Source organism: Colobus angolensis, unplaced genomic scaffold (assembly GCF_000951035.1).
Source record: "Colobus angolensis palliatus isolate OR3802 unplaced genomic scaffold, Cang.pa_1.0 Scaffold101, whole genome shotgun sequence".
NCBI classification, from domain to species: Eukaryota; Metazoa; Chordata; class Mammalia; order Primates; family Cercopithecidae; genus Colobus; species Colobus angolensis.
In genome coordinates, this window is record NW_012111031.1 from 9,695,703 (window position 1) to 9,718,260 (window position 22,558).

The following is a 22,558-nucleotide window of genomic DNA, read 5'->3' on the forward strand; positions in this document are numbered from 1 at the left end:
GACTTCTGGCTGCAGAACTGCACAAGAATATATTTCTGTTGTTTTAGGCCACCAAGTTTGTCATTATTGGTTACAGCAGCCCTAGCAAACTAATACAGAAAGTAATAGCCTTTCACAGTTTCCAGGACGAATTTCATAGCTGCTTTCTGAATCTACCCTACAGGAGAGCCTGTCTTCCTATCTGGCCCATTCTACCTGGTGATCATGGGCACCTGGGGTTTCCTGCCACACCTGCAGCTCCCTGGTGTCTTGACAGGGGGTACTGCCTGTACCCCAGTCACCTGAGATCTGACCTACTTCTAGGGATTCTGCTAGTCTTCTTCCAGAACTGAATCCCTGTTTCTGAGGCCTTGACCACACACTCAAATCGTTTCCATGTTAATTGCCCTTAGGCTTCAACCGACAGTCTCACCCCCAAGTTGCACACTTATCTCTTTCCCATGGACCAGACACTCGTCATTGCTCTATGCTATTGACTTGTGCCTGAACTCAAGATAAGATACGGCTTTTGGAGCGTGTGCCACCTGTGTTGGTGATTTTGTAAAACAGAGGGAAGTGGAAGGTGCTGCACCTGTCCTGCGTCTGCTGCATGTATTTGATGCTATCTGGGGGGCTTTTTTTCACCTGCTGCTATAGATAACGTCTCTCTGAACCTTGGCTATTTAGGCAAACTTACACTAATCTTGTCTCCTATTTCATGACTTAATGCTTCATTTAGAAATGTTTTTAAAGTTTGGTTTATTATTGGGTTTCCCCTAGAGTTGTGTGTGGACTTTTCCCCTTTCATCTATTAGGGTTTGAGATATTTTCCTTCTAAATTTGAACAAGCTAATTTATACCTGACCCAAGTGTCCTCAGTGCAGCATGACAGTTAACTTTAGGTGTCAACTTAACTGGGCTGAGGGATGCCCAGATAGCTGGCAAAACATTTTTTCTGGATGTGTGTGTGAAGGGCTTTCTAGAAGAGATTAGAATTGGAATGAGTGGACTGAGTGCAGAAGACCCACCCTCCACAGAGTGGGTGGGCATCACCCAATCCATTGAAGGTCTGGATAGAACAAAATAGAGGAAGAGCTAACTTGCTCTCTCAACCTGAACTGGGATATTCATTTTCTCCTGCCCTTAGACATCAGCACTCCTGGTTCTCAGGCCTTCAGACTCAGACCTGGACTTACACCATCCTAGTTCCCAGGCATTTGGGTTTGAACTAGAACTACACCACTGGCTTTCCTGGGCCTCCAGCTTGCAGGAAGGGGACTTCCCAGCCTACACCAATACACTATGGTTCAGTATCTCTGGAGCACACTAACTAACACAAGAAGGCCTCCATGCCCAGAGAAGGTTCAAGGACCCTGCCTCAAGGCACCAGCATCTCCACACCTGAGGTCGGGCCATGGCCTTGTGCTTCTCTCTGCTCCTGCTTCTATAGCCTGCTGCATGCCGTATCTGGTAGTGCCAGTCAAACTCTGCCTTCCCACTGGCTCGCATCGGAATGCAACAATAACAGACTCATGAGGTTGCTGGCAACTTTACCAAAGACTTCAGAGTCACCAATATGGTTCTGTCCTCTTGGCCCACCTGTGCCTCCTGCCATCACCATATGATCGGCCTGTGGCCCCCTGGCATGCAGGCAGAACACCATGCTAAATTCCAGCCCTGCAAATCCCCCTGGGAAAAGCTCCGTCTAGCTGGTCCACCTTCCTCTGCACTCTGGAGCTCCAGGGAGTAATATTTTTTCATCTTATTCCATATTTATTAAAGAGATGGACTCTTTCAAACCAGTTAAACTCTAACCCATGAGCAAAATCACATTCACCATTAGAAGGAAGAAGCAAGTACAAATCAGGTGGCAGTCACCTGCAGAGCCAGGATGTCATCATGTAGGATGGGGGAATTGTGTGTGCGTGCGTGTGTGTGTGTGTGTGTGTGTGTGCATAGGGAGGAACTTCTAAGGAGTGGAGGTAAAAAGGAGTGCATATGAGCCTTGTCCCAACCCCAAAATAATCTCTTGAAAACACACAGCCCACACCAGCACATTGTAGTTATTCAAATGTCATCAAAATATGGTTTCACTCATATTTCAGTGAAAGCAAACCCTCACTGAGTTAGGTGAGTTGAATAGCTCATTGCTTGTGCTTCTACTGTGGCATTTATTTCATTCTAGTTTGTTTATGGCTTGACTTTTAAATATTTATTTCACCCCTGGACTCTAAGTTCCTTTTATCTATGCTGGGTTGGATAGCATTTCCCCAAAATTTATGTCCTTCTGAACCGGTGCAGACTTAATCAAGGTAAGATGAGTGGGCCCTAAATCCAGTCGCCAGTGTCCTCGTAAGGAGGGAGAGATTTGGAGACACAGAGAACACATAAACACAAAAAAACACACAAGGGGGAAGAACCACGTGAAGAGACATGGGAAAGAAGCCGTGTGAAGACAGAGGCAGAGGCTGGAGCAATGCAGCTGCAAGGTAAAGAACACACGGCTGCCAGCAACCACCGTGAGCTGGAAGAAGCAAGGAAGGATTCCTCCCGAGAGTCTTCAGTGGGGTATAGTCCCACTCACACCTTGATTTTGGACTTCTAGCCTTCAGAACTGTGAGAAAATGTACTTCTGTTGTTTTAGACCAGCCAGTTTGTGGTCATTTGTTATCTAGGCAGCTTTGGGAATTAATACAGTGTCTATTCTGGTATCACTCACAATGCAGAGCATAGTACTTTGCTTAATGTAGGCCCTGCACAGCATCTAGAGAAAAAAAAAAAACATAAGCTTTGTACAAGCACCGCTAGGAGGACGGTGATGGTGGCTCCTATTTGCTGAGCCCTGTCTTGGGCCAATCCTTATGACTCAGCTCAGACAGGATGACTCCTGCTTCACAAGCAGCAAACTGAATGTAAATGATGGTTGCCTGCCCAGGGTACCAGGCAGTGGAGATCAGACTCCAGGCCTGGGTCTGGCTGACACCTAAATCTGCAATCTTTCTTTCAAAAGATGTTCACATCTCATGAGGCGTTTTGTTCCATCAATCTGAGGTTACTGAGATCACACTTCTGAGAAAATGAAGTGTCTGCAGGAAAAGGAAGAAACTGGCATTTGCCCAAGAGAGTGACATCCAATGATTCTAGGACCCTCTTTAGGGAGAATGAAGTAACTATCAACCTTTTTAGAAAAACTCCTTGCCTCTGAAACCACCTCTGATCCCCTGCGTGCTGCTAATGGAGTAACTTCTAGCTCACTCCTTTGTCAACTGGAAGAGACACATCTAAGAATTTTCAAAACAAAGGACTCTACAGGGTTTCTTTCCAGACATTGAAAGCCAGTATCAATACGAATAATATTGTTATAACTTGTCCACATCTGATAATATCAAGAGACTACCACAAGAAACAGCCAGAGCACTGGTCAAGGTGCAATAATGACAAGACCCTACAAAGGAAATCAGTCACCAAAGGAAAGGGGAGGTGATGGTAGATGATTAGGAAATAAAAATTTTAAATTACAAGAATAGAAGAGTAGAAGTATCATAAAAGTGTTATTAATCAAAAGGATAGATTTCTGCTTTGTAACTGAAATCTAACACTCACTGTGTATACATTTTTATTGTAGAAAGTGACACAAGGCTAAATCATAATAATGTGAATCAATAACTAATTAGCATTTATAAATGCAGCTACTGGGAAACATATTTCAATTTCATGGCAAGGAAGCTGAAGAATCGATTAACAAAGCCAAGAGTGAAGCAAGCACTTGTTTGGCCAGGCTAAACGTAGAAGTGAAATCTGAGTCAAAGTTGTGCTCCCAAGATGTACGAGTATAACCTGATGGCACTAGCTCAAGCCAAACCAATAATCAGACCCAGAGGGAAAGGATAGGCATGAGGTGCCCAGCTTCCCCCCAGAGTCACTCGGGAAATAGATCATCCTCTCCAGATATTTTTTTCTAGGGTGGCCTAATGAAGATGAATAGAGAAAAGGAAATAGGCAAAGAGGGGGAAACAAGTATACTAAACAAGAATTGGTGTACATGTGGCGCTTTGTAAGGTGCGAGGGTGCCTGGTCTGGTGTAGTTGTAAGTCAATTCAAGAAGACAGATGGCTTCAAATTTGACACTCTTTCCATCGTTCAGATTTGGCATGTGTTAGGAATAAGATTGAAATGAAGTCATTAAAATGAGCAAACAATTGAGTTTGCCATTATATGTGTTGGTTTCCTGATATGATTTTGTCACACCTCAACACACTTAGCTGTCACTGAGTGTTGACATGACCTGGTCCCATCTCTATTAGATGCAGCAGCCTCCTTATTCCCCAAGGCCCACCACAGACACAAAATGGTCATTCGAGGCAAGAGCCAGGCATTGCGGGGAACAGGAAAAGAAAAAAGGGAAGAGTTCAAACACACACAAAAGGGTAAAAGGGATGAGTGAGAAGAAAAACAGAAGTAAAAAAGTAGCATGTGAAGAAGAAAGTAGGGTATTGCATCCTGCATTTTAGACCCTACAACTCAGCTTGGTAAGCCTTGAGCATGACTAGAAAAGAGCAAAAGCCTTTTCCATACCTCCTGGCATATCCACTTGCTACCACTGCCTCCTTCAAGGCATAGGCAAGTTTATACTCACTTTTCCTTAAGTCATAGATTCATTCCAGCAAAGCTCTGAAACATCTCTGACCTACTATGGTGCTAATGTACATAAAATTCACATTACAGGCAGGCACCATTATTGGGATTTTCTTCTTCTTCTTCTTCTTCTTCTTTTTTTTTGAGACAGAATCTCATTCTGTTGCCCAGGCTGGAATGCAGTGGTGCAATCTTAGCTGACTGTAATTTCCACTTCCTGGGTTCAAGCAATTCTCCTGCCTCAGCCTCCCAAGTAGCTGGGATTACAGGTGCCTGCCACTACGCCCAGCTAATGTTTTGTATTTTCAGTAAAGATGGGGTTTCACCATGTTGGCCAGGCTGGTCTGAAACTCCTGACCTCCTGATTCACCTGCCTCAGCATCCCAAAGTGCTGGGATTATAGGCGTGAGTCACCACGCCTGGCCTGGGGTCTTCAAAAGAGGCTGTCCCTTGGCTTTGCAGGCTCTCTACCATGTTAGTTCTCCAGTTTGGCTGGTGCCACCACGTCTTACCTCACTAGGTCCTGGGGTGTTTTTTTGTTTTTTTTTTTTCTTTCCTAGACCTTGGATTTTTAGCTCCTCTTTGAGAGACTGCACATTCGGTTACCTCTAAGTTAAAAATGGTAACGGATATTCTATATCCACTTTGAAAACTTTTTAAAACCCCACTTCCTATCCAGTCTGATATCCTTTTCAGACTTTCTGTGACTCCCAAGATGGGTTCCATAGCCTCCTCTCTGCGCCTGCGGACATACACTCTGCGCCCACACCCCACTGTGTATGTCCACATCCTAGGGCTGACCACATATACCCTTGCTAGGCCGGCTCCCAACCAGAATGGAAACTCCTCAAGGGTAGGGAGAATGCCATAGCATCCGCAGTGCCTGGTACAGCGCCTAGCATATAGCTAGTACTCAAGAAATAATACGAAACAAATGGATGAATGTCACTCACCTTTGGAAATGACAGATTTGAAACTGTCCCTATAAACTTTATAAAATGTATCAGGGAAGCAAGGAGTGAGGAAAACAAAAAAAAAAGCAAGCTTGCAACACACTCAGCATCCATCACTAGGTCAGCTTGCTCTCCGACCCCTTCCTCATAGCTATTTGCCTATTGTCTTAGAATCATGTAGACTCTAAGATTATGGTTCCCTTTAAATACTCCAGAGATAACAGCTTGAACATCACAAAATGTGAAGTTTTCCCTTTGAGACATTCTTTCAGGTCCTGCATATCAGTAAAACTACTGACGCCAGCTGGTCTGAAGAGGACCCCATGAGAAGCTCCCTCACTGAGGAATGCAGTTTCCACATCCTGATGATTTCATCCCTCTTACCGCAGCCAGTCAATGGCCCCAATTTTCTAACCCCTCACTCTCCCTAATCCGCTTAAAAACCTCAGCCCAGAACTCCTCGGGGCAGATGAATCTGAGTCCCCTTCCATCCCCTTACTTGGTGCCCTGAGATCATTAGACTCTTTCTCTGCTGCAAATTCTGCTGTCTCAGTGTACTTGGACTGTTACTGTGCAGTGGACACATGAACCTGTGAGTCCTGTGACAGAACCGTATCATGAGAGCCAGGGTAGCTAATGAGGCACTCTACATAAGAAGACAGTGCCCATGGAGAGTGGAGAAACTCTCTGATTGCTTATCAAAATTATTTTTTCCTTGAACTAAGGCTCAGCAATTGGGACATGCAACACAGAAGTCATATTTTGTACCAACTGACCTTAGACGTACTGATGGTTTTTAAAGAGTAGGTCTATTTTGGCCAGTGATTGAGTTCCACCATCGTAGCTCTGCTGTGTGGATTTTACAGTTTCTTCTTTGTAACATCTGCTGTTTCTTCTCTCCTTCTATCCTGTCACAGCCATCTAAAAACATTTATCCATAAATGAAAAGTGCCTTAGATTATGGTGTACAGTGCCTTCCCAAGCTGCTCATTTTCTCATATCTCTCCCACATAAGTAGCCAACCTGAGTCAGACAGCTTTCCTGTATAAATTTCCATGAGAACAAGAGTCCAGGACACTGTTAATTCTTCCTTAATTACCATAGTAAGGTATAAAATGTTCAGGTGTTCCTCCAGGTCAGTTATTCTTTTTGTGTGTGCATTTTCTTACTATTTTTTAAATTATACTTTAAGTTCTAGGGTACATGTGCACAACATGCACAGTTATTCTTTAAGACATTATGAACTTATACAAAGCACCGTATTTTTCTCACAATATCAACATCATATAAATTTTGGCTTTTTTGAGTGAAGTAGCCTCCATTTTCTATCTGGGTATATCCTTGCATACAAATTCCTTGCAAATTATTTTTCAAATTCCAAGGATCATTAATTTATTGAATCTGCTTCTAATTTTTAATTAAATCTGCATTTCTCCCAGTAACCTTTGGAAAGAGATAGAAGCCACATTACCATATTGAAAATAATAGGATCACACAGCAAAAGAGATATGAAGAAGTACAAAATCACAAGGCAGGTTTTCATATAAATTTATTTTTGTACCAAAAAAATTAACATTCAAAGGCAATATTTTTATTGTACAGTATAAAATAACATTTACTAAATTAAAATTGGATTTTTTGCTGATAAACCACTAATAACTTTTCTATTTTGAAAAAAAAATGTACAATTTGCAGCACTTGTAGAAAAACACCTGTTCAACAATTATATAAATACTCTTGACAGATTTCAGTAGCCCATTATGTATCCTTTTTGGCAATGTCAGCTTTCTAAAGTCAATTAGTTTCTAAATTTGAAAGGCACCTGGTGGCCAACATCCTGCTTATTATTCAAGGCATCCATTTTAATTTTTTTGCACAGGCTTGACAAGTCTGAAAAATCTATTAACTTAAAAGGAATGAAGAAATATACTGCATCTGATATTAGGAAACAACATTATTTTTTCCCTCCTTAGCTGCAAGTTTTCCCCAGGGGATTTACAAAGTGCACCAGTTAAATATGTCTGTACATTTAAAACATTAAATATGTCAACAGCAAGACATTTTTAAATATTTTGAATCAAATACTATAGCACAAATATAATTTACAATACTTTGCAAAGAAAACATTACATCTGAAATATAACTTTAGATATTATATAAAAATACATATATTTTCTCTCCTCATTAGAAAAAGTATTTTTTGCAGGTTCCAGCATGATGTAACAATTCAAAAGAATTTACCCCTTCAGATGATCCTTCAATTGTGCTAGATGACATCCTCTCCATTTCAGCTGCGTAGGGGCACGTGACCAGGGACTAACCCCTCCCATAGCCCACATGCAGTTTCTCATAAGGTCAATCCGTAATTGCTCCAATCTGGTTTAATTCTAGGAATTCATTACAAAATTTAAAAACCATTGTGTAACACACCATGAGTCTAACATCTCCCACTGGCTGTAAATATGCGTGTTCTCTACAAGGTCAAGAGCATGGATACTGAGTCTCGAACCATTGGGGCCATGCCTCTTAGTAGTCTCACACACCTATATACATCTTTCTTGGCTTGTTTAAACAAATGTTTCCAAACATCCAGGAAATACATAACACTCCAAAAACTGGGGCTCAATCTATATCTCGAACTTTAAAAGCCCCAAAGTATGTTGCATCCTGATCCGGATCCAGTAGGGAGGGGTTGGAGACCTCGATGCTGATTTCCTCACCAGACCGTAACTTAAAAAATCCACCAACGTTTATAGAATAAAAATGGAATTCGGAATTCCCTGACCAATATTTGGTGCTTCCTCCTTTCATCAGGGTATGAGAACTTGGGATTTTGATGCTGGTTTTAGTGACGTACACCATTAGCTGAAGATACTCTGTAGCTAGGTCTCCCGAAGTTTCATGATGTCGAAAGCAAATGTTGGCATACAGGTAATAAAAGCCATCCTGATTAACTATTAGTTTTCCATTGCTAAAAGTCATGTTGGAGATCTTGGCCCAACCCCGATCATGGTACCAAGAGGACAGACTCACTTTATGGGAACCTGTGGAGAAGAGAGGCATATGATTTAAAAGTCAGTCCTTAAAAGAGAAGGACGTCTTCACAATTCTATGAGGTTAGGGAGAAAAAATAGCATAGCAGTCATTATTCCAAAGGGAGAATAACTTCTTGGGATTTCCTTTCTAGAAGGGGAGAATACATTCAGATGTACTTGGTGCTTCTATTAGGCATGGTAGAGGGTATGAAAATGAAAACTCATTTTTCCTGCCCTCAAGGCGCCTATAGTGCACCAGGGGTAAGTACGATATGTGTTCACATCAGAAGTAAGGCATAAGTACCAATAGGCAAGGTTCAGTAACTCCTATGGGAGCTCAAAGGACGGAGAGGCAAGAACAACTTTCCACCCAGAAGGGTAAAGAATGCCTTTGTGGAGTTGCTGCTAAGTCTGAGAACTTAAGAGAAATGGGATTCAGCCACACAGACGAGAGCAGAAAGGTCATTCCAGGTTGAAGGGAGAGATTCGCCAAAGGCAACTGAGACAGGAAAGCAATAAACTAGGATAGGAAGACAATTTCCATATGTCACAAGTCTCAACCTTCTCTTCTAATTCATGAAGAAGGAAAGTAGGAGATGAAAAACTGGGTCACAGTAACTTTGGCTGAAAGGTCAGACATCTAAACTCAATTCTCATAATCTGTTTTCTTCACCTCCAGTAGCCCAAATGTCTCCCTCCTTGGCTTGCACAACCAAAAAGCTAACCCCAGAGAAGCTCAAAAAGAATATATTCTTAGCATTGCACTCCCTAGCTTAACAACTTCACACAATCCTTCTGACCAAAGGTCTGTAAAGCTTCTCCTGACTGACCAGAATTCTCATTTAGCCCTACTCACCCCTTAAATGAGGTAGCACCTGGTCCTCTTGCTACAGCTTCTGTGCAGTAAAACATTTCTAAAGAACCTTCTAAACCAGCAATGTGTCCAGTGCTTTTCATATTTCGGGTCCTTGGTGTATTTTCCTTGGTGTATTTCCTGGGTCATTAAAAATTGGCAATACCTCTATGGCAAACCCAATTAATCAAACATTTGTATTGACGTGGACAGTATTATTCAACTGGAAAAGCTGGTAACTAATGGTGGGAAAGTTGTAATACTGTGGAAAGTACAAAAATACATTTTTCCTCCAGAGGATTTTGTAAATACTTATCCTAAACTAAGGTGGTCAACAGTTTGAAATCAGCAAAACAAAACAGAGTTGAGTCTCAGACTGGAGTTGAGAGAGTTCCTGCAGCCATGAGAAAATCATCGCTGCCTGTCACACCCACCCACAACTTAGGCCCTGAGATGCTGAGGGAGATAAATCAGTCCCCAGAGATGAAGACTTATAGTGGATTCCAGAGATCCATCAAAACTGACAACTCTCTGGTTAGAGTGAATCCTTACGATAGCCTCATAGAGAAAAAGAAACACTTGGCTGGGCACGGTGGCTCACGCCTGTAATCCCAGTGCTTTGGGAGGCTGAGGCAGGTGGATCATGAGGTCAGGAGTTCGAGACCCGCCTGGTCAACATGGTGAAACCCCATCTCTACTAAAAACACAAAAAATTAGCTGGGCGTGGTGGCAGGCACCTGTAATCCCAGCTACTGGGGAGGCTGAGGCAAGAGAATTACTTGAATCCGGGAGGTAGAGGTTGCAGTGAGCTGAGATCGCACTACGGCACTCCAGCCTGGGAGACAGAGCAAGACTCTGTCTCAAAAAACAAACAAACAAACAAACAAAACAAAACAAAAAAAGGAAATACACACTAGTTACCTTCCCAGCCTAGTCTGGTTTGGGGGACCTTGAACATCTACATCCTTCTCTAGAGACCCACAAGTTAGAGAATGTTCTACTATTTTACCTCTAAAGAACTGGGAGCCTGGGGTATGATCTGGGAGCCTCAAAACTAGGCTACAGGAACCAAATAGGTAGTTCTTTCAACACCTGGGAGAAAAATTGCAGCAAGGGCCATCCAACGGTGGGGCAACCTATCATGAGAAGACCAAGAATTCAATGGTTCCAATCTATCTGTCTAGAAACAGGGTATTTCCTGAACTCCACAACCTATCTGGAGTGGGGTCATCACAGGCCCTCTTGCCTCCTGGGCTCACCACAATAAACACCCTTCTTTTTCATTGGAGGTCTTATTTCAGGTCATCCCAGATTAAAGCACCCCAGATACAAATACCATCATCTGGTCCCAAGTGAGAGAGCATGATCACCATGCCCCTCATGAACACTAGTAAAAGTAATTCCTCGAATCCATTGACAAAACCCATGAAATTCAGATGCTTCCCATCTCAAGTTATCCCATGCTGCCCTCATTCTTATCCCACTCTTGTAGTCAATTCATTGTTCAATCAGTGATTTTTTCTTGTAGTTATCTCTTAACAGAAGAGAAGTCTACCCTCTCAATGGGTTGAATTAGCTAGCGTTAGAGCAAGACATGGCCTAGGAAGGCAAGGAAAGAATATGAAATGGAGAGGCAGGAGAAGACAGGAACCTTGACCGATTACCACTCCCATTGTTAAGTAAGTCATGTGGAAGAAGTGCCCTTACTTCCTACTAAACATCTCTCTATTTTTGTGCACCGACTTACTCATACATTCACTGGTTCATGCTTTTGATCAGTCACACAATATCTATGTGGTGCTTTCTAGGGACAGTCACTCCGTCCATAATTAAGAATTGTATCAAACAACTGTATCCTAATGATACTTACCACTAATAGTAGAGAAAATAGAAAAAAAGCATATAAAATATGCATTTTCACTTCTGCATGCTGCATAGCACATGGCTGACATTCAGTTATAAGCAACTGCCAAGTGAAAGCTGCAGAAATTCATGGCAAGCAGGAGAGTTCAGCTCAGGAAGGGGACAGAGAAGCCAGAGGACAGCGGGGCCTTGGGTCAGACTTGGATGGGCTGAGAAAAGGGAGGGTATTGTCAGTGAGGGAAACTGAGCAAAGAATGGAATATGCATGGCACATATGGGTGAAAAGGACCAGAGCCAGTCAGTGTGAAGAGAAGACTCAGAAACAGACAATGCCAGGAAAAAACATGAGAAAAGTATGCAGTGATCACATGGCGGGCCTCGCATGGAAACCTGGATTTTCATCACTGAGGCACACTGACAACCTCTGACTCCAGCCTGCCAGCTTTCCCAGCCTCCCCTGCTCTACACTTCAGTCCCTCCTGCAAAGTGCTGCAGGAGAGGTCTCTGCAAATATTTAGCCTGAGTATCCTCCTAAAGAAAGCCATGTATTCTGACCTCATGAAATATTTCCCAACGCATTTTCATCTAAGACATTTTGAAAATGCAAGTGGTATCAGTCCATATAAGGCAGAGCAGATTCTGATTCTACTTGTGTAAATAAGTACAAAACAGAGCCCCAAAATGAACATGCACATTTAAAGCCACTTCCTCTGAAACCTCCACTACTGGCCAAAATTGGGTAATAAACGGACTCAAGGAATTGTGGGCCCAGCCAGAGCCACAGATTCTATTTTCTTAAACAGAAGTATACACTACCTCATTTCACTCAGTCACAAACTCAATAACTGTCAGAAAATAACCAGGAGTTTTGCCTTGTGTTTTTGGCAATGATTTGATGCTAGGTGCTTGCAGAGAGAGTTTGATAACTAAAACACGCTTGCTATTGCCAAACAGACTTTGGCACACAGTCTAATGCAATATTTATCATATGCCATTTAAAGTGAACTGAAAAGATAAAAGATAATACATTAATAGCACACACAGCTGATGCATTCGTATTAATCTGATTGCCTTTGCTAACATGCAAAATAGTTTTCCACTCAGAGAAATTAATACACATGCATCCATATTTATTTGATTGCCTTTGCTAACATGCAAAACAGTTTTCCACTCAGAGCAAATTAGTGTAGCTCCATCACAAGACATGCATAGACACACAGAGAGGAAAAAACTATTTATGAAGCAAGTGTCTGGGACAGGAGAGGTCATTTGGAAAATCCTCTAAAAGCCAAAGAATTGGTTTCTCCCTGTCTGTGTCTTTGGTCAGGAAAAATCCCTCCCTTATCCATGCTGTAATAAAGTTTTCCAAATAATTCAGCAAAACTTGAACTTTCTTTCTTTAACTCCAAGAAAAACTTGCCTTAAATTATTTGCAGGAAAAAGGTGGAATATGTATAATTACTTAATTAAACTCAAAAATAACAAGTCACACTCACAAGTGCTTACTTGGCTGTTCGTCCACACAAGAATGTTAGTACTCTACCTCATTTCATCTTCATAGCTACCCCTTGAGGCAGATGCTATCATCATCCCCATTTCAGACGTGATGAAGCTGAAGCATAAGTGATTCCAATAAATTGTACAAGGTCACAGAGCCAGTACAATGGAGCCTCAAACCCAGGCAGTCAGATTTTAGCACCCCTGTTATTAGACGTTACATGAATCTACTTCTCACAGGAAAAGAGAAACATAAGGGCTTTGAATTCTTTCCCTCTGGCCAAGCCAACTGACCACAAATACCTTGTGGCCTGCTTATGTGATAATAGAGAGCATGGAAAGCATGGACTTAGCAATCAACGGGACGGGAATTCAACTTCTAATCCTACCATCATCATGAACTGGGAACAAATGACAACCTATGTATCATTCGGTTTCCCTGTCTGCAAAATCTGCGTGATAATCCCTACCTTGCAGGATTGCAGTAAGGATGAGAGGTAATGAGGAAGGGAAAATGCCTGATTGACAGGTGGAAGAGTTCATCGGGTAGTCACAGACTCAGCCATCTCCTGCAGAGTGCCAGGGAGGACACTTCAAGATCCCCCTTTAAGATCTTCAAGTGTTCCATTAGTTGCATGATGATAACAGGAATGTTCAATCGTCACTCTATCATAACTTTCTTTGTTATGTTTTTGATAGCTATCTAGCCCATGGCGAAGTAACCAGTGGGGGTTGTATGATGGAATAACTGGTGTATTAGGGTAGCTGTAGGCAGAGAGCTCCAGGTTTCTTCATTTTCAAGATAATCAGGTCTCTAGCCCATTGAGCTAAACATTTACTGAGAGAAAATGATAAGCTCTTGGAGAAGGGGGAGGAGATCTCATTTTCTAGAGGGTTACTGTCTCTTAAGGAACTTAACAGGGATCTAAAGTGTCCTCCCTGGACCTCTGCAGGAGATAGCTGAGTATGTGACTACCTGATGAATTCATTCACCTCTGAGGTCAGCAGCAGGGCTGTGTCAACTTTAGCTTGGGAAAGTACAGACGAGCATAACAAAGGATCGTCCTTCCAGGTTACAGGCTCTCAGCTGACAGTCATTTAAAATAAGCATCCATTCTGATGATCTGAAAATGAATACGGTGATGATGTCCATTCTGACATTTTTGAGAATCACGGTTTCCAGGATGTGAGTCATCACCTGAGGATGAATGGTCTTTCCTTTGGCTTTGAAGTAAGGGCTCTCAAAAATTCAGTGACACACTAAAAATACGTTTCAGTATTGAAATGGGCTGATAAATGACTCTTAAAATATTTTTCAGGCTGGATGCAAATGGAGCTTACCTGTTGGGATGTCAGTGGCATTAATAGTGAGATGAGCAAAAGGTTGAGCTTCAAGCTTGCTCCTCTTGGCCAGATCTAACCATGAACCATCCAACATCGCTGGAGATGAGAGAAACCGTATTATTACAGCCAAAAGAGTAGTGACCCTGTGGCATTTCATACATACATATGGATCCATGCTTACCTTTCTCTGCTCTGATGTGCTGTGATCCAACAATATGTTGTAATTCCTGAAATAAAAAGGAAAAATAATTTTATTTGTGAAATCATTCTTTCTGTAAAGCAGTAAGAATTCAGGGCTGTTATATATGCAACAAATTAACCCTCTTTTCCTTCCAAAGGTGCCATAATAGCATTGGCAGTGAAATTCCTATGTGTACCAGGCGGCTATCAACGGTAGTTCACCCCAAAGAATTGGTGTTGACATGTTTGAGACCATACCCAACTTCAAACAAAATACTTTGGACAGTAAGAGGAAATAAAAGACGATGTAGATTATAAACCATTGCGTAATTAAACATAATTAAAAATCTGTAGCAGGTACACAAATGGAGATGAAGTTAACTAAGAAAATAACAATTACACAGAATATATGACCCTCTTAAATCTTCTGGAAGGCTCTTTTTACGTCTATTTCATTAGTAAATTTCTGTTATAATACTAAAGCTCAGCCCACAGGAAAGAGAATGATGCTTAGCTCCCACTGGTTAATTTTTTACTTTAAAGTTACAGTGTACTTAAAGCACTACATGGAAGTCTAAGAGCCTTTAGAGTGCCAATAATTAACTTAAAATATTGCCACAAATAGAGGGTTAGAAGCACAAGCCAGAAAAAAGAAAAAACATAAAGAGTACAGGTAATTGCATATCTCAGTTTGAATCCTGAGAATAAAAGATGAAATAGGTAACCACATGATCACCTGTATCGAGCCATTAGTTGACATTAAAATGTCACATCTTAGGGCAAGAGTAAGGTGGAGGGGATGAAAGCTCAGGCTTTCGCCTTGGTTCAAGTCCCTGCATAAACAGAGGATATTAGCAGCACCCCATCACAGGGTGCTTGTGAAGACTAAAGGAGATAATGTGTGTAGGCACTTAGCATAGTGCCTGGTAAATTTAGATGTCTATTATATACCCATCATCCCAGGACTTTGGGAGACTGGGGTGGGTGGATCATTTGAGATCAGGAGTTCAAGATCAGCTGGGCCAACATAGTGGAACCCCGTCTCTACTAAAAATACAAAAATTAGCTAGGTGTGATAGTGGGTGCCTATAATCCCAGCTACTCAGGAGGCTGAGGCAGGGGAATTGCTTGAACCAGGAGGTGGGTGGGGGGAGGTTGTAGTGAGCTGAAATCGCACCACTGTAATCCAGCCTGGGTGACAGAGTGAGACTCCATCTCAAAACAAAAACAAAAACCAAAAGAGATATCTATTATATGGATACTGAAAAAAAAAAAACAACAACAACAAAACAAAACACTCCAGAGAGATTCCTAATTTCCCCTATTACTGGAATAACTATTCATGCTAACCATTCTCCCCACGATGTTTGAAAGATAGGCCATGCAGCTTAAGTTCTTTAACTGTCTAGAGAGGAGTGCTTTGAGATAGAGGATGGATGGATGGATAGATAGATAGATAGATAGATAGATAGATAGATAGATAGATAGATAGAGGCAATAACATAATTTCAATTGTTATTAGCTGGAAGGATTCTGGAGATAAGATAACATTTATTCTTCTTTCTGCTTCCAAACTTCTGAGAGAGAGACAAGAATCTACATTGTTTTTAATGACCATTGGAGGAGACAGCACAGCTGTCTTCACTGATCTGTTCTGAAGTTCTAAAGTCACAGTGTGGCTGACTCTTCAAAAGAAACCCTAGGACTCACCCAAAGCCACCTCCTGCTTTTGCTTAGACCCAGGCACTGCACTGCACAGCTCTGGGAGCGCCGTGTATAGGGCGGGTATTTAGGCGCATGGTGGCCCCTTTTGGGTTCAGTGGCCCTTACCAGGCCTCGTTTTCTTCCCCACTCATGTCGACCTCCAGTCTTCCAAGATTTCCTCAAGACCTCAATGGTGCCCAATTTCTGGAATTTCCTGGTTTTGTCTCCCCTGCCTTCACGACAGACTTATAGATACACAGTGTATCTTTTTTTTTTTCTTTCTTTCTGCAGGTTTTTATTTTCTCCCTTAAGGCTATAGGAAGATCTCATTATTAAGCTGCTCATGGTGCTCTACCACCTGCTGCAAATGTGAGTATAATTGTGCTGTCTTTCTCCCATCCGCAGTTTCCCAGCCATTGGACCCCTTATCCTTCAAACGCTGCCACTTGTTTAGTGGCTTCCGGGCATTTTCTTGTTGCAGCAGGTGCAAGTGCTATGGAAGTGTCGAAGTGTGTGGAGGGATCTGACACACAACAGGGACGTGCCTTGATAGCAGTTTCTTCTTTCCACCCAGCTCTTGTCAGGCAGGTGGATGGGTGGCCTTAGGGAATAGACCTTCCTCTGCTCATCTCTTCTTCACTTTGGTGCCAGCAAAGCTGGATATACAGTGTATCTTTAAACATTGTGTGTATCTTTATATGGTTATATATACACAATATATCTTTACTCGATTACTGGCTCTCACAGATTGGAAGAGGAACCTTGGTGACAGAGTAATTCTGAGATTTAACGCTACCCCTCATTTTCCCTCTAGCTCTGATCTGCCTTTCCATCAGAGGAGAGACAGGGAAGGGGAGAAGGAAGCAGAACTAAGTCTGGCATATATCTACAAATACCTGTTCTGTGATTTTTCTATACAAACACATCTACAATCAAGAAAGCCAGGCCAGGCATGATGGCTCATGCCTGTAATCCTACTACTTTGAGAGGTCGAGGTGTGAAGATTGCTTGAGCCTAGGAGTTTGAGACCAGCCTGGGCAACATATGGAGACCCCAACTCTATAAAAATAAATTTTAAAAAATTAGCTGGGTGTGGCGACATGCACCTGTGCTCCTCAGGAGGCTGAGGCAGGAGGACTGCTTGAGCCCAGGAGGTAGAGGCTGAAGTGAACTGTGATGTGCCACTGCACTCCAGCATGGGTGACAGAGCAAGACCCAGTCTAAAAAAAAAAAGAAAAGAAAAAGAAAAACAAGAAAAGCGTCTTTGTCCTAGCTCAGTGGTCCTCAAACTTGAGCATGTATGCATTGCACCACCAGCTCCTGGAGGGCGTGTAAAACAGGCTGCTGGGACCAGCCCCAGAGTTTGTGATCCAGCAGGTTTGGGGTGGGGCCTGAGAATTTGCATTCAGCACCAGTGAGCTGACGTTGCTGGCTTGGGGCCTCATCTAAGAATGACAATCCCTTTCACATCCTAAAAGGGTCACAGAGGCACAGACTGGAGATTTTCTGGAAGCTTGAGACCCAGGCCAAGAAGCAGCAGATTCAAGCCACTGATTCAAGGGACAGGGAAAGTTCGTCCTCTTCTACCCAGGAATGAACTTTTCTTTCCCAATTAATCAGAAACTTCTAGGTCAGAGTTGCTACAGACCCATTTTGTTTCAAGAAAAGTCAGTAACCAGCAGCACCTCTCAGATGCACTTTCAATGTCTGCTTTAAGAAAAAAAAAAAGAGAACAAAAGGCTTCATGATCCAGGATGAATTAAAACTCTAGTTAGAGACCCATGAGGTAAAGATGCTCTCATTTTATATCTTTTGGGTGTCGAAGGATTGCAGTTCCCCTCGGAAACCTTATAGGTAAGTTTCAGAGTCAAAAAGAGAGCACATGATGTGTCTATAACCTCAAGGTACAAAGAAAGTATTCCCAGTATCTGTATCTGCACCCCAGCTTTTTGAGCTCTAAAACCATTGTGATTTATGTGCACATATATCAATCATAAAAAATAACATTCTTCTAAGACTACACTTTTAGGGTGTCTCCTGGCCTTGAGATTGTAACTGAAGTTTTGTAGGTAGTACTTGATGCATTCCAGTTCCACCTAGGCAGTTTAGAAGATACCCATACCCCCAACCTCAGCCAGGATAACGAACCCAATTAGTCTGACAGTGACTTGGTAGTTTTTTAAAGAGGCTCCCAGATGATACTAATATGTAGCAGGTACTGAGAAACGTCGTTACTAATTAAGTGTTGCCATGAATGGTTGTTTGGTGACATCTCAGTTAAGGGTTTACTATAGTCTCGTGACATGCATATGTATTCTACATATTGAAAATTTAATAACCTCTTACATTTGTAGACAGCAAAGTATTTTCCTTGTTACCATATTTTATTTTTATTAGAATCAGAGGCTGGAAAACCATAACTACTACTAACCTCACTTTTCAGAATAAGAAATAGAGGCAGAGAGAGAATAAGGCTTCACCTAATAAAGCTGAGACTTGACTTTGGTCTCTGGATCTATACACTCATATCCTTTTACAAGGTATCATCATAAAATACGCTCATGAAAGCTGGGACAAAATACCACTCGTCTGCCCAGGAATCCTTAGCGCGATTCCCTCCCTGAAGTAGTAACTCTGAAAAGGTGGCTCACCTTGACTGGCATCTGGGGATCCTGGGATCTGACAAAAAGGAGCCGGGACATCAGAAAATATGATCTCAGAATTTCCAGGGGCTTCAGAAAACAACTGGCTCAGAACCGGCCAACCCATGTTTATGGCTGATGAACCCCCCAAGACTAAGACCTGCAGGACATGGATAAGGGACATCGCATCTCCAAACACGACCCTATCGAGTCCACTCCACAGAGCAGGAGCCATTCCATGTTGCCATCTTCTCAAAGATCAGAGACTTTGCTATACACATGCCAAGCACAGACCTTCTGATGGCCCCCTAATATCTTTCATTTTCAGGATTATAGGAATCCTTCTTAAGAAGAACACAAAACTTCACCCCAATTGACAATCCCGTTTATTTTCTAAGCTTTGCATTTACATTTCTTTTCATCCACATTAGTCCTCTACATCTGCCAGATTAATTAGAGTGTTTTAAAATTTCTATAGTTCTTTATTCCAAAATCTTATCATTCAGACGGCACTGCCGGTTTCTTTGAATTCAGAAAGTTCTGATAATCTAATTTTGGGAAAACAGTACAAAAGAACATCCCGACTCCTTTCTCCTGAACAAATTATTCACATGAAAGAGATCTTTAAAAAAATTTATGTATGTTTTATCTTATTTTAAGCCAGCTGTAAATGAACAAAAACCAGTTAGTTAACACTCTGAATAAACATCCAACGCAACCACATGTTACCCACGCCATTAGAATGCCTGTAGATTTGTGTAGAGAAGTGCAGGTAACTTCAACAACAAACAGCCTGGAGCAGAAGCCAGAAACAGTTCCCAGGCTGAGGAAGCCGGGCAAAGGGCGCCCCTAAGTTCTTCTCTTGGCTAATGAGCACCATGTCCAGCTCCCCAGGAGGATTTGTGATCTACCTTTTCAGGATACAGCATATTCATCATCTGTTACATGCAAAGGGTAGAAAGAATTGCCCCTTGATTTCTATAAGCAACCATGACAATTAGGATCATTACTTATAATAAGTTACCAAGAAAATTCACAGGAATGAATCAACTTATTCATGGTCACCCTGTAACAAGTAGGCCTTGCAACGAATTTATGCATTTTTAGATAAGAGCAATTTTAAACAAGTAAATTATGATAGCTTTACTTAACCCTTCAAAACAAGACAAAAAAAGGAAACCAAACTACCAGAGCAACCAAAGAAATCTCTGCCCGTTCAAGGATAAAAGAAACCTTCTGACATACTGCCACCTAGTGGACACTGTCCCACATTGACAAGCCTGGGACACCGCCGCAGTCAGTCTTTGCAGATTTGAAACCCCAATGTCTGAAAACAATAGAGATGAGGACATTTCACAATATTTTTTAAAAATCTTCTCATTGTGGTATTTTTCTATTTAGCCTGCATTAACTTTTCATCTTTGCTGTCAGAGTACATTTAGACAGACAGGAAAACAACCAATGTGATTTTTTTTTTTAATTTCAACTTTTATTTGACTCATAAAAAAATGCTGGGATTACACAATTTCTTCTCCAGGAAACAAAGTACACAAAAGATCAATGTGATTGTGTAACTGTGGTCTCTAGTACTGCCTCTCCTGAACTCAGCATCCAAAAAGTGCAATTCTCAGGAGCCTGGCTGTGCAGACTTTGTCTCTGGTCCATTGAGATCAGCTTCCTTCAGATCTTTTAAACATCTTTTCAAACGTTTTAGGATATTTGCCAAACTTAAGGAGGAGGGAGATGTCTCAGAGCTGGCTCAATCTCAATAGACTAGGGCTACTTAGGAGAGATGGTACTGTGTAAGAATGAATATAAACACAAGTATTTTCAACTCCTTTAAGTAGTTATGGGAATTTTGCTCCAGGCAATTCAAACATTTACAGCAAAGGATACGCCTGCCCCTCTTTGTAAATTCAGCTGAATAACTGCCCTAAACAGACTTTGATAACATTCCAATTCAGGAGAGAATGTTTTTAAATTGTTTTTAAGACTGTTTGACTACAGTTTTTTTGTTTTTTTTTTTTTCCAACTTACAAAATAATATAAATAGACCTGGAGGAGGGGCTCACACCTGTAATCCAAGCACTTTGGGAGGCCAAGGCAGGAGGATCAACTTCAGGCCAGGAGTTCGAGACCAGCCTGGCCAATACAGCAAAACCTCATCTCTACTAAAAATATTTTTTAAATTAGCTGGGCATGGCAGCAGGTGCCAGTAATCCCAGCTACTAGGGAGGCTGAAGCTTGAGATCGCTTGAGCCCAGGAGGCAGAGGTTGCAGTGAGCTGAGATCACACCACTGCACTCCAGTCTGGGCAAGAGAGTGAGACTCCATCTCAAAAATAATAATAATAATAATAATATAAATAGATTTCAGCTCCAATTGAGAACATTCTCAGCTGCAAAGATATTCTGAAAAGGTCAAGTTGCTGGAGTCTGAGCTTATCAGACTGAAAATCTCACCTGTGCGTTGTGATGTGAATTGTGTGATCCATGTGGTACCTGTCAATCAGAGCATAGAAGAAGGAATTTGTACAGCCAGATGCTTTGGAAATCACTGGCACCAGCTCATAGCTGGGGTCTCAGGTGGCTGCCTCCCTCTGCAATACCAGCAGCAGCTGCAGAGACATCTGGCTGGTTGAACAAGGATTTAACACCCCGTTTGCCAGATATAATACAGGGTTCATACACTTGTTAACATATGTAATGCATTCATTTTAACATCTTAATGATATCCTTCATGTAATTCTTCTCCAACCTAGTTACAAGAATAGTGCATTCATCAGCCGAGTTAGCACATGAATGCCACACATGGGTTATTTCTGAAAATGAATAGCCAGTTTCCAATTCCTGCAGAGAAGTCCTGCAGACTTCCACCTTGTAAAGACCTAGGAAATCCATTCCCTCCTCTCCAACCTGGGTACCACTGCCTTCCTTCAAGTTTTCATCACCTCTCATCAGGACTACCATAATAGCTTCCTACCCCCTCTTCCTGTCTCCTGCCCTCCTCAAGCTGATCCACTGCAGTTACAGAGTGCATCCTAAAGTACACATCCCTTCTTAAAATCCTCCAGGGGCTGCTTCCAGACTTTGGGTACAAGTCCACGTTCCTTACCAGGGCTTAGAAGGCCCTGCATAACTAGGCCTGTGTAATATTGTAATTTAATGAGAAATATGCAATTTTTCTTCATCCCAGGTTCCTGGCACAGAGGTCCTAAAGCCTTTGGAATTTCCTGCATGACAGGTGTCACAGAAGCATCCTTTGTTATTCATAATCAGCCCCTTCCAACCTTACCTTAGTTTATGCTAATGATGTGACCCTTGGAGAATGGGGTCTGGTTTCCGGAGGGACCAGTCATGTGATTAGAAGATCGGACCTTTCAGTCCCAGCCTGTATTAGTCTGTTTTCACATTGCTATAAAGAGCTGGCCGAGACTGGGTAGTTTATAAAGGAAAGAGGTTTAATTGACTCACAGTTCCGCATGGCTGGGGAGGCCTCACGAAACCTACAGTCATGGGGGAAGGCAAAGGAGAAGCAGACAAAGAAGAAGCAGACACCTTCATCACAGGGTGGCAGGACAGAGTGAGTGCAAGCAGGGGAAATGCCAGATGCTTAGAAAGCCATTAGATCTCATGAGACTCACTACCATGAGAACAGCATGGAGGAACCACCCTCCATGATCCAATTACCTCGACCTGGTCCTGCCCTTGACACCTGGGGATTATGGGAATTACAATTTGAGGTAAGATGTGGGTGGAGACATAGAGCCAAACCATATCACACCCCTTGACTTGCTGACTTCCCGGTTGACGTTAACCATCAATGGCCAATGATTCAATAAACTATGTCTATGTAGCGAAGCCTCCATAAAAA

General features: G+C 42.1%; 1 protein-coding gene across 2 annotated transcripts in view; it reads right to left on the reverse strand.

The window, feature by feature from the left end:
• Positions 1–7,098: 7,098 nt before the first annotated feature.
• The window catches only part of TNFSF11 (tumor necrosis factor (ligand) superfamily, member 11), a 46,392-nt gene continuing 30,932 nt past the window's right edge, over positions 7,099–22,558 (reverse strand). For both annotated transcript variants that reach the window (XM_011940419.1, XM_011940409.1), the window contains 3 exons: positions 14,341–14,386; positions 14,157–14,255; positions 7,099–8,611 (listed from right to left, as the gene is read on the reverse strand). In XM_011940419.1, the coding sequence (XP_011795809.1) occupies positions 8,190–8,611; positions 14,157–14,255; positions 14,341–14,386 (567 nt within the window). In that variant the 3' untranslated portion in view covers positions 7,099–8,189. The remainder of the gene's footprint in view (positions 8,612–14,156; positions 14,256–14,340; positions 14,387–22,558) is intronic.